The sequence below is a fragment of the Nematolebias whitei genome, chromosome 14 (assembly GCF_014905685.2).
Source record: "Nematolebias whitei isolate Nwh7 chromosome 14, NemWhi1, whole genome shotgun sequence".
Lineage (NCBI taxonomy): Eukaryota > Metazoa > Chordata > Actinopteri > Cyprinodontiformes > Rivulidae > Nematolebias > Nematolebias whitei.
The window spans coordinates 32,900,314-32,913,356 of NC_056511.1; the positions used below are offsets into that span (position 1 = coordinate 32,900,314).

At 41.3% G+C, this 13,043-nt stretch overlaps 1 protein-coding gene across 1 annotated transcript in view; it reads right to left on the reverse strand.

Annotated features, from left to right (window-relative positions):
* Positions 1-354: 354 nt before the first annotated feature.
* tmlhe (trimethyllysine hydroxylase, epsilon) overlaps positions 355-13,043 on the reverse strand; it is a 13,268-nt gene continuing 579 nt past the window's right edge. Inside the window, exons 3-7 of the mRNA XM_037687664.1 lie at positions 2,357-2,636; positions 2,138-2,257; positions 1,799-2,035; positions 656-794; positions 355-486 (exon numbers count right to left, since the gene is read on the reverse strand). Of these exons, the coding sequence (XP_037543592.1) occupies positions 355-486; positions 656-794; positions 1,799-2,035; positions 2,138-2,257; positions 2,357-2,636 (908 nt within the window). The remainder of the gene's footprint in view (positions 487-655; positions 795-1,798; positions 2,036-2,137; positions 2,258-2,356; positions 2,637-13,043) is intronic.

Below are 13,043 nucleotides of genomic sequence, written 5' to 3' on the forward strand. Positions count from 1 at the left end.
ACTGCATTTGTACTAGTCACATTACAACAATACGTAGTTTTAAAGCTCAATGAGCAAAGGTATTTCAGGATTTATATGTTTATTGTTTCCATTACTGTTAACAAAAATCCACACTTAAAACTGTAGAAAAATAAAACACAAATTCCTACAAACCTTCATAATTCCAAATGCAAGGCACGTGAGCAAAATAAAGCATTTCAATTCAATTCAGTTTATTTATACAGCACCAAGTCACAACAGAAGTCATCTCAGGGCACTGAACAGAAAATGTTCCTGGAGTAAGAAAAACCTCAGCAAATGTAATTACACCTTTATTAAAAGCCGACTGATAAGGAAATGAAAGGACGTCCATGATTATGCCTGCAGACCGAGGCAACGTGCCAAACTGAGGACATCGTCTCTGGTCAGATAACATCCACAGAGCTGCCTCAAGCCGGTGAACGACTCCCTCCCATGCAACACCCTCCAGTTGTCTATAAAAACCACCTCGGGGAGAAAACAGAAGGGGAACATTTTTAAATTATGGTGATTCACATTTTGATCATTCTTAGAATTTAGTTCTTCATGAGCTACAAAGAAGTTTAACATGTTTATAGTCAGGATGCTTTTGAATGTAAAGATCTTAGTACATTGCATTCAAGACTGTAATTCTTACTTTGCCTGGATTAAGTTTAATCCAGAGCTCGTTTTCTGGACGCCGTAGTTCTGCTGTCAGCTCTCGATGCGCCTCATACCAGCACTGGACAGTACCATGGGGAATTGTGTTTATCACTGATCGATCATAGTTGTTATATCTGAAGGGGGAAATAAGATCATAAAGCTGAATTCAGAGTTTTGCTCAGATCTGATATTTTTGTATGATTAATTTAAAAAAATAGATTAAACAACAAAACAACTGGACTTTTTTTGTAGCTGAAGACGTGGGGAGTTCCAAGTTTTAAACTGCATGACGTCAGTTATGTTATTAATATTTGGATCAATCGGAGTACCCCTATTTCAATTACAAGTTTGATAATATGACCGTTCAGCCTGAAGTCGCTTTAAAAAACATCTGATATGGGTCTGAATTAGTACCACATATGAAAAAGATCTGGGTCGGATTTGGGAGGGGGAAAAAAGAAAATCTGATTTGTCATGTTCGGACTGTCATAAATAAATCAGGTGGGTTGCATAAAAGCAAAAATAAATCAGATTTGAGCACCTTTAAGCCTGCAGTGTGAGCATAGCCTAAGAATTATGAAACAAAAGTACTTCATATGGTACATTATACATCCATCTACAAACTATTATACAATGGTATGGACAGCCAAAGATCTTGTATTGCATTTGACCATGAAGCTGGGGTGAAAAGTAAATGTGGTATGCTGTGTAGTGATGATGCATATGTGAATGAAGCTCTTGAGCGAATCAGATGTTATAGCATGGATAAGAAAAAAAACTTGTATAACATTTGACCTTGATTTGTGACCTGAGCTGGGGTAATGAAAAGTGTGTGTGATACTCCATCTAGTGCGGGTGCATTTGTATATCATGTTTTGTTAAATGACCTTGAGCAAATTGTAAGTTATGGGTGGGACAAGCAAAAAAAAACAAAAAACTTGTTTTAACTTTGACCTTGAATTGGGACCTTGAACTTGAAGCTGGGATGATGAAAAGTGTGAGACTCTCTGCCTAGTGATGATGTACAGTATATGTGTATGAAATATTTGTCAATTTTTCTTGCGCAGATCAAAAGTTATTGGTAAGACAAGAGAAAGTTTAGGAACATACAGAGACCATACAATCTCATCTTTCACACCGTATCAGGTAGAGCTCGTTGTTCCAGGGGTAAGTTTTAAGCACTGGACCGATGCCCGTCATGTGGTTCCGGTGACCGTCTGTGCTTTCTTGGTACTCGTGCCTGATGGGAACTCGGGCAAGCAGCTCAAAGTTTTCAGGTGACCGTTGCCGCAGTTTCTCTGCGGCGTAGAACCCATCTACAAGTAGTGTCCGTCCACCAGTGCCCTCGTGCTTGAGACAATGGAAAACTTGGATGCTGCAGGAAGAATGAGAAGGTACTGCCATATAAAGGAATATTAATATTAATTTTACAGCTAACACATTTAGAATATGTTAAAAACCCAGTCTGTGTACCGACCCACATGGCTCCTGGAGGTAGGAGGTGTCAGTGTGACGGTCCAGGGCCAGCTGACTGTAGGCAGAGTCTCCTCTGGAAAAATCTGATGTAAAGCACCACATTCTCCCAAATGTAGTCTCCCTTATGACAGGCAATAACACTCGGGTAAGAAAGTGCTATTTAACAAAAACTGCTGCACTAAAATGACAGACTTAAAAAGGCAAAAGGAAGAATTGGTACCTGATGAGACTGACCCTCTGTGTAACCAACTCAGTAGCTTCTACTGTAGTCGGAACGTCGTCGACAAAGGCGATCCCGTACAGTAGGTAGTTCTTGAGAAATTTCTTCAGCTCGCTGTCGCAGCTCATGAACTTGTCCCATTTGGCTGATGGAATGTCTGCATTCTTATAAATGTCTGCGTTCCACAGGATGCGTGGCTGGATAGTGGCCTGCTCCTTTTCTTCATAGCTGTTCTCTGCTAACCAGCCGAGGCTGTACTTTGACACATGACCACCAGGCCCTTTAAACAAAATATGACATCACATTGGACAGATTGCTCTGATGATTTTAACTAAGTGTGCAAATGACTGCAGAAATACCAATGACCACATTTCAGAATGTATTTTTGTGAGTTTTCCTTGAAATAATGCAAACATGTTCAGTATAACTTCTTGTATGTACCATTTTCAATAAAATAGTTTACACTTACCAGTAACACTGTATGCAGACAATAATATCATTTATGGTAACGGTCTGACTTTAGGGACAATTTGAAGCAAAACATTTTTTCTGAAAATAAAACAGAGAAATCTGGTACTTTATTTAAAAAATTTTGATGGTCCAATTAACCAACATGAAGAGGTTTGCCTGTGTTCGGACAATGAAGCTGAGTTTGCCCTTGACGATACTTTTCACTTAATAATGCTTTCTAAATAAATTACGAGGGATGAAAGATGCTGGGAGGCTCCAAGTTGTTTCTTTCTTTTTCTTATATTGAGGAATGAGGGGGTGGAAAGTGGTGAAAGTTTAATTAAAAATGCTGGGAGGGCGGGTTTCGGGTTTGGACCTGTAATTATGGTTAATTCATCGGATCGGGTGGGGTTCAGAGATGACGCCTGTGGGCTGGGGCCGGGTTGGTTCAGATTATTGGTTCGGACTTCCGGTAAGATGGCGCCCGTGTGCATGGCTTGCAATCCACCTCTGCATATGGTGTTCGGATTATTGGTGTTTTTTGCATTTCTCATCTGTGACATCAACTCTCTGCTGGTGTATGACCGACAACAGTTTCTGGATCTTCGTTTTTCTGTCACTGATGTCGCTTATTTGGACCATTATCAGCGTACCTCTGGACCCCCCCCCCCCCCCCCCCCCAGCTGGCGGATGTGCCAGCTTACCTCCGTTGGGCTCCTCACCTCCATGCCCAGAGATATCGCTTCAGACGCCGGGGAAAACGTGCTGGTCAGCTGGTGAAGCTTAAAGCCCTGCGCACTGCATCTTCCTCTTCAGTCGGTGGTCATGGTCTCCATCGCCAGCTTCCCGCGTGCCCGGACCAGGTAACCAACTGGAGTTGTCAGCCGGTGCACCGCTCGGACCGACCTGGAGGGGCTGTTATTGAATATCTGCGGCCATTAGCGCGTGCTAACTCCACCGCTGCTGGCTCCACTTTGGACAGTATCCGGATGTGTTTGGTCAACGCAAGATCTGTTACCAACAAAACTTTTATCCTCAGGGACTACTTTCAAGAGCTCGAGTTAGACTTTCTGTGCATCACAGAGACTTGGATGTCTCCAGGTGAGTCCAGCGCCATGACGGAATTATTGCCACCGAACTGTCTGTACTTTAACGCACCACGGCCATCAGGCCGGCGCGGTGGTGGATTATTAACAATATTCAAATCAACTTTTGACTGTAAACAACTGCCCATCCCAGTTTCCCGTGCCAGCTTTGAGCTGAGCGTCTTTGAACTCGGACATTCACCTCCGACGTTATTTGCACTCGTCTACCGCCCACCTTGATCTAAGGACTTCATAAATGAGTTTTCTGACTTCTTAGCTGAAATCACACTAAAATATGATCATGTTTTCATTATTGGGGACTTTAATTTGCACGTGTGTTGTCCTGAGAAGCCCTTGGTTAAGGACTTTTTAGATTTATTAGACTCATTTAATCTAACGCAGCATGTAAACGGTCCCACCCAAGAGCGTGGACATACACTGGACCTTGTTTTAACTCGTGATGTGACTGTTAGTAATCTTGCTATTGGTGATAATGTTTTTTCAGACCACATGCCAGTCCAGTTTGAGTTCACCCTCCCCCATCTAACTCCTAAATCGTGCATTCCTGCACGTAGCACCCGGGCAATTAACCATTTCACTGCCACACGTTACACAGATGTTTATAACTCTGAAATGATAATTCAGCCCCTGGTGTTTCTCACCACCACTGAGGAACTGACATCCCAGTTCAACTCTGTCTGCTTAAAGACTATGGATCATGTTGCGCCTGTTAAAGCTAGAAAATCAAAACTCTGAGCAGAACCTTGGCTGAGTGATGTCACCAAGGTCGATAGGCAGCAATGTAGGAGGGCGGAGCGCAAGTGGAGGAAAGACAGGCTGCAGGTCTCTTTTCAAATACTTAAAGAGAGTTGGCGCTGTTATCAGAAAACAGTGAAAGCTGCTAAATCCAAATTCTTCTCTGATATAATTACCTCAAACTCTCACAACCCACGTGTCCACTTCTCCACCCTAAACTCTGTTCTCCACCTCACTGAACCATCACCTCTGGAAGCCTCGACTGAGCTGTGTGATCATTTCCTACATTTCTTTTTGGAAAAAATTGCGACCACCAGGGCTCTCATTTCCCCTCCAACTCATGACCCATCCATCCCACAGCAATCTGTAGCTCCATTTCACCATTTTGAACCCATCACTCTATCTTCTCTAGAGCAGATCATATGCAGCTTGAAACCTTCTGGTTCCCCCTTTGATGTGGTCCCCCCTCGACTACTAAAGGAGGTTTTTCCCACTCTAGGTCCGTCCATTCTTGATATAGTAAACAGTAGTTTATCCACTGGCGTGGTGCCAAAATCCTTTAAACATGCTGCTGTCCAGCTTCTCCTGAAAAAACCAAACCTTGACCCCTCAGTCGTGTCCAACTTCCAGCCTGTCTCCAAACTCCCATTTGTTTCTAAACTACTGGAGAAAATAGTAGAGTCCCAGTTGAAGTGCTTCCTGGAAGGTCACACCATCTTAGAGCTATTCCAATCTGGCGTTAAACCTCTTCACAGCACTGAAACTGCCCTGCTGAAGGTTTTTAATGACATCTTCAGATCCACAGATACTGGTGATTCTGTGCTGCTTGTCCTGTTGGACCTCACGGCCGCCTTTGACACCATCGACCATGAGATCCTCAGTGCTAGGTTAGAGCAGTGGGTGGGTGTCACAGGATCAGCCCTCAATTGGTTCAGATCTTACCTCACTGACAGATCCTTTTGTGTCTCCAGCAAGGATTTTAGTTCCGCAGAGGCAGAGCTTAAATGGGAGGTTCCGCAGAGGTCCATCCTGGGTCCCCTCCTATTCTCTTTATACCTGCTGCCGCTTGGTGCTATTTTCCGGAAACACAACATGCCCTTCCACTTCTATGCCAATGACTGTCAAATTTACTTCCCCCTAAGACACAATGGTACATGCTCAATTCAACCGCTGCTCGACTGCCTGGCTGACATCAGGGACTGGATGGCTTTAAACTTCTTAAGTTTCAATGAAAAGAAGTCTGAAGTCATGTTGTTCCCTCCAACGACACGATCACAAACCACTGCATCGACCTCTCCGCTCTAACCCTGTCAGAAAAACAAAGAGTCACTAATCTGGGAGTGATAATGGACCCTTCCCTGAAACTTAACAATCGTAAACATGATTGTTAAATCATGTTTCTTCCAACTGAGGCGGCTGTCTAAACTGAAGCCCATATTGACCAAAAATAACCTGGAGACAATAATACATGCATTCATTACATCTAGGCTTGATTACTGCAATTCGTTCCTGTTTGGTATCAGTCAGACCTCCATTGCACGACTACAACTGGTCCAGAATGCAGCAGCCCGATTTTTAACCAGTACAGGCAAAAGAGAGCACATTACACCAGTTTTGGCCTCCCTGCACTGGTTACCGGTTCACTTTCGAATCCAGTTCAAAATACTGATGTATGTCTACAAATCACTGAAGAGTTCCCACCCACCCCACCCCCACATCTCTGATCTGCTACAACCGTATGTCCCACCACGTTCCCTGAGGTCAGCGGACCAGTTGCTCCTCACAGTTCCAGGAACTCGTCTTAAGTGCAGAGGTGACAGGGCCTTCTCTGTAGCAGGACCAAGACTCTGGAACGAGTTACCTCTGCTTGTCAGACAGGCCCCCTCCCTCTCGGTTTTCAAGTCCCGTTTAAAAACTCACTACTATTCAGTAGCTTTCAACACCAGATGATCTGTGTTTTGAACCTGCATGCTACACACTGGTTAGTCGTCATTATCTGCATCGTTTTTATGTCTATATTCTGATTTACCTAATTTTGTATATTGCTTTGTGTGTTACCTATTGTTTTGTCTGTACAGCACTTTGGTTGGCCTTGTCGCTGTTTTAAGTGCTTTATAAATAAAGTGGTATGGTATGGTATGGTATTATTTGACCCGAGTGCAACTCTATTTGGCGCCGCCTACACTAACTGACTTTTTTGTTTGTTTTTCAATAGATGCCCTGGTGCGTAATAGTCACATGACCCATTTCAGTTACTCTAGTGGGAAAGACGCAGCCTCTCAGAGACTCCATTTTAATTTGTCCAAAGTGGACTTCAAACTAAACACCAGTTTTTAAATTGTATTGATAGGCCAAGTAAAACCAGAGTTATTATAAATAATCCAAGCCACATCTTTTTCTGAAAATTGTTGTCATATCTGAAGCGCGTTGGAGCGAGAGGCTGCAGCAAAGACTGGCAGTATCAGGGACAAAACACCCCCATCACTCTCCACTTTCACCTCCCACCCCCGAACCGATAAATAACCTCCCTCCTCCTTTCAGCCGGAAGCTCGAAGGTATTTCTCAAGTGCCAAAAAATCTACGAGAAGAAGAAAAAGACGCGGAAGTTGAATAGAGTTCTGCGCGATAAAGTCACAGTGAGAACGAGAGTGAGTCATGAGGTTTGAGAGATTTGAGATATTTAGCATGTTTGGGTTTTATAGTTAGGGTGTAGTTTAGCGAGTTTAGTATTTAGTTTAGTTGGTTTTAGTGTGCTTGAGTCAAAACGAGATGATATTTGAACGTGAGGTTGGCAGACATGCAGACTCAGAGGAAGACGGAACCATTGAGTCCAAACCTCTCAGACAGAGGAGAGGATCATGAAGGGGAAAAAAACATCTGAGTCAGACATTGAGGACTTTGTTGATGAAGACAGTGACCATGATTTGTTTTAGAAGAGGAAGAGAGCACCCAGCCCCCCTAGGAGGTCTGACTCTGCTCAGAGGAGGGGGTCCAGAACCACTCTGACTGGGCCAACAGAACCAAGCATCAGTTCTGAGCTCTAGAGAATAGATGAGGCTGTGGATGTTGACCCAGAGGGCATACTTATGGAGGGAAATGGATTTAAAAAAAGAAATTACTTTTAAAATAAATATTTTGTCAATTTTAAAAGTCCCTGTAGTTTTGAGTTTTTAAACAAAAAAACGCTTAATAAAGAATTTTTTTTTTTTTTTTAAAGAATCAATTAAATTAGATATTTTTATTTCAGGCTGAGACAGCTCTAAAACACTGACTATTTTTGTGGAACAAATATTTTTAAAATAGTATTTTTAAAAAGTAAAATAAAGTGATTGTTTTTTTTTTGGAATAGTCAAAGTTAAAGGTTAAAACCATCTTATTCAAATGTTCACAATACAGTAGTCAATCGATATTTCGCAGTTTGTTTATCGCGGACTCGCTCTATCGGGGGGATTTCAAAATAAAATTGGACATGACACAATTGGCTGATTGATGGATGAGCCACATAATCAGCATGGAATTTTTATTTAAAATAAATTATTTAGCAAGGCCAGGCCAGACAGAAATGGAGATAGAGCGAGAGATAGATAGAGATAGAGATAGAGATAGAGATAGAGATAGAGATAGAACTACTACCGGTACTTACTACTTGTACTACTATTTAGGGGTGGGCAATATAGCTCAAATATAATATCGTGATATTTCAGAGCATTCTGATGATAGCGATAAATTTCGTGATATAACCAAAAAAACACAAATCAGTTATTTGACAAAATTAACATGTCGCTTTGCAGTATTATATAAAATAAAATTAAAAAAACAAGGGGTAATTTTACTGAATTTACTTTATTTAGTAAAGTATTCAGTCTCCAAGTATAAAAATAAAAAAGATCCTTCTGTTATTTAGATTGAAAAAGTCTGCACAAAATATAGATCAATAAATCCACCACAAAAACTAAAGTGCAGGTGAAGTTTCCCAAAATAAATAAAATAAAATGAAGCTTATGATCTGTTGAGCATAAATGTAACGTACAACAAAATATATGTTGCCTTTAAATGAGCTATAACTTCCAGAACTTGTAACAAGGTGATCAGCTGACCCTGAAGCTTGTGGTGTTTCAGTTCCTCTGTTCCTGCAGGAATGATTCATTTCTCTGATGCTCTGTCTCTGATCACCTGACTCTGTTCTTGCTCCATGGACCGTGGAGCTCAAGAGACAGACCTGTGCGTGTTTGTACCTGCAGTTTAGAGCGGGGTGCGGAGAGACAGCTGAGCCGCACCTTGTTTGTTTTTAGCTTTTTAGCTAGCTAGTATTGCGCGCAGCTAATTAGCGTTACACCAGTACCAACAGGTGCGCAATTCGGTGCGCTCGGTTCTGTTAAAGGGACGGGGCACCCTGACGTATTACGTCATGAAATTAGCATATCATATTATTTTTTTGCCTGGGCAACTTTTTTTTTTACCGGTATTATTGTGAACGATATGATAAGGCCCAGCCCTACCACTATTCCTACTTTGCGGTTTTTCACTTATCGCAGGTCTTCAGGGTACAGATCCCCTGTGATAAATGAGGGACTACTGTGTGATGCTTTGGATGTCAGTCAGATTTTATGATCTTGTCTGTAGTTAGAGAAAACAAAGAGAAGTTTTTGAGCTGCGTGCATTCCGCTGGGACTGCTGCAAGATAAAGAATAAAGATGAATTCATTGTGAAATAATTCTTTATTAAATTCTTGAAAATTGTGTTATCTTGCTCAACAAAAATTGAATGACAGGTGCTGGTAATCATGATTTCATAACTTATTTCATGTGTGTGTGTGAAGCTGGTAAGACATTTTCATCAGTGATCAGTGTTTAAACAGTCTGCCTTCACCAACATTTTCACCGAACAGAACAGCTATGTGCGGACGTTGGGAAACGACTCCTGCCTACTATTCTAAAAGTTAATGACTGAATTAGACTGGGATGTTTAAAAGAGCCAGACATTCACAATATCTGAGGACTGTTAAGTCTTATTAGCTCATTTCTGCCTTTCCTTTTGAAACAAATTGGACTACAGTGAAGACAGTGTGCTGAGTTCAGTGCATTTTATTCACCGTTTTATTTGAATTACATAACTGGACATGTAACGTCTACACTGCAGCCCATCGTGTACTAAAGGTTTAAAGATCAGCTGATAAAAATCTTTGTGTGCATTTATGGAACCAATCAGTAACCTGAGCTCAGAAGAGTAGAGCCTTTAAAGCAGCAGCCTACAGAGAGCAGAGCTCATGGGTAAAACAAACTCAGCTGACCTTGGATGTGCCTGACTAACAGGAAGAGGCACATTTGTCTGTATGCCTGCAGGAACGTGTGCATCACCATTAGCTGCCTTGAGGCGAGCAGAACTCCATTTGTCACTTCCTGTATGACACGCTGCCACTCTCGTGTGTGCATAACAGCACCGGGACAAACCCGGGTTTTGTGGCTGGAGCCCAGCTGGCCACAGTGAGGCATCGTTCAGTCCTCACCAATGAGTCGGAGAAGTGAAGTCAGAGAGATGACGACCGTATGAGCGTTGAGGTTTGAAATAATCGCATCTGTTTAAAAACATGTAAAGTGTAAATTAAACCCTATGGAGGTGTCCGTCGGCTCAAAGGGTCACATGGATTCAAACTGCTTGGTAGCAGCTGATCGTGACTCTTCCGTTTTTGCTTTGAGACCCTTTTTCAGCTTGATTTAATTCCCCCTGTACCATTTTTGATCAGGATAACTAATGTCCTCCCTTTGCTCCTCCATCATCTCCACAGTTAACCTGCTTCTGCTTTTGGGCAGCATGACAGAAGAACTTGAGTACAATTCCCAGTTTGCACCTGGGGTCTTTCTGGGTTTGTGTTGGTTTTCTCCAGATACTCCAGTTTCCTCCTGCCTGTTTAGGCTGCCGTCAGGCCCGCGGGCCTATCATGTGATCCCAATGGGATTTGCCTGGTTAAATAAAGGTTAATGATAATAATAAAATAATTTCCAACTCCTCATAAAAAGTGTTTGGTCTTTGTTGTTATTTTCACGTATACAATGGAACTGAACAAACAGTTCTTTACACTTTGTTACTTTTAGCTAGTCTCTTATTGTTATTGTAGCTACAGTTTAAACTCTTTGCTTTTATTTACCATTTTGGTGCTTTTAAGACTTTTGACACTTTTAGCTAGCTATTTGCTACTTTTAGCTAACTATTTATTTATTTTAGCTTGTAGTTAAAATTTCGCCACTTTAAGCTTTTAATAAATCTTAGCTATTCTTATTGACACATTTAGCTAACTATTGGAAAATTTTAGTATGAAGTTTATTGTTTAGCTACCAGTTACCACCTTAAGCTACTAATTAGGCTTTTTTTACTTTTAGTTAGCCTTTTGCTATTTTAGCTAGCTACCATTCTGCCACTTTTATTTTTCTTTTGTCGTATGTAGCTGTGACAAAAGAGTGGTGGCGCAGAGGTTAGAGAAGTTGGGCCTGTGATCGGAAGATTGCTGGTTCAACTCCCGGTACCAACAACATCAAAATGTGGGTAGGAAAGGTGAAGCACCCACACCTGTCTTCACCCTCATTTGTCCCATTATGAGCCCTTGAGCAAGGCTCTTAACCCCCACCATCTGCTCCCCAGGGTGCCCTAGATGGCAGCTCTCTGCTCCACACAGGGGGATGCGGTAGCTCGGTGGTCTGTGGTTGAGTCAGGAAGGAGATCCAGCGTAAAAAGAATTGCCAAGTCTTTGTGCGAGTTAGTGAAGAAGAGAGGAGCCGAAAAAAAAAAGTATGCAGTTTATTACTTTCAGGTTCAGGTTCTAGCTTTCATTCATCCACTGTTAGCTTTTAATTGTTATTTTGTCACATTGAGCAAACTTTTTGCTACTTCTAGCTAGCCTTTTGCTATTTCAGCAAGCTTTTAATTGTTTAGGTTTATCATTTTGCTACTTTTGCTTTTATTACACTTTTGCTACTTTTAGCTAGCTTTTTACCACTTATCGCTAAAACCTTGTCACTTTTGGCTTCTAAACTTTGCTGTACTTTTAGCTAGTTGTTTACTACTTTTAGCTACCATTTTGTCACATTTACCTCTAGATTAGTCTTTTTTTACTTTTAGCATTCCTTTTAGTTTTTTTTAGCTAGACTCCAGCATTTTATTTTTAGCTTCTATGTACCATTTTGCCACTTTTATCTTTAAATTAGCCTTCTTTTACTTTTAGCTAGCCTTTTGCTTTTTGTATATAGGTAGCATTCAGCTTATTTTTAGCCAGCTTTTATTATTTTTAACTTCTAGCTAGCATTTTGCCACTTTTAGCTAGCATTTGGTCACATTTAGTATAGTTTATTTATTTTAGTTTGGCTTTTGCTATTTTAGCTATCAGTTTATTACCTTTAGCTTTTAGCGCTCTGCTTTTATTAACTGTAACGTCTGCATTTCAGCTGCATTAGCAAATTTCAGCAGTCTTTCAGCACTCAGTGTTTACAGTTAGATATAATGAGCTAAAACTCAAAATAAAATCCAGGCTACAAGGGGGGAAAAACTTTTTTTGTTTAAGAATGACTCTTGCAACGCCCTGAAGATTTCAGAGCTGAGCAACAACGTCATTTCATCAACATCTGGACCTTTTTCTACACCTGCTTCCCTTGTTTTCTTCTCATTCACAGAATATTTAGTCCACGTCCCTCACAGCTTCATGACTTTTATCTCGTTTAGTGTGAAAACACTGAACCAGACAAACTGCTGCTTCATGTTCTGTCCTGATTAAAACCCGGACACCTTCGGTTCTGTTCTGGAGCATCTCTGGGGGAACTGCAGAGGGGAGCGATGAACGGTCTGCTCCGTCTGGGTGATCAGAGGGAGGAGGAGGAGGAGGAGGAGGAGGAGGAGGAGGAGGAGGCAAAATGTGGATGTGCTTTCTCCAACTGTGGGCAGTAAAAGAATGATCTTTCTTGTGTTTTAGGCATCAGATTATCTATCAGCTGATATGTTTTTGGTAAACGGGGTATTGTTACTTTGACAGATTACAATTCAAGTGGCACTGACAACGAAATAAATATTCTGAAAGGTTTTTTTTTTTTTTATCCAGTGGTTCACAAGATATTTTTCTAACAAAAAGTTATAAACTAAGATGCTTTGCAATGTGTAGAACTTGGCTTATGTGTTGCGAATTGTTCAACTACCACACTAAATTTTCGCTCATTATCTGTTACACTGACTGTGTTAGAGACATTTTTGTGTTTCTAAATCTCGATTAGCTACGACACCCACCTTGAATCCAGGTGACTCCAAAAGTTCAACAGATGTAGGCATACATCCAGAGATTAATTTCTATGAGTCTTGTTAAAATCCATTCAGTGGCTTAGGAGATATTTTGCTAACAGACAACCAATGTTTAGGCC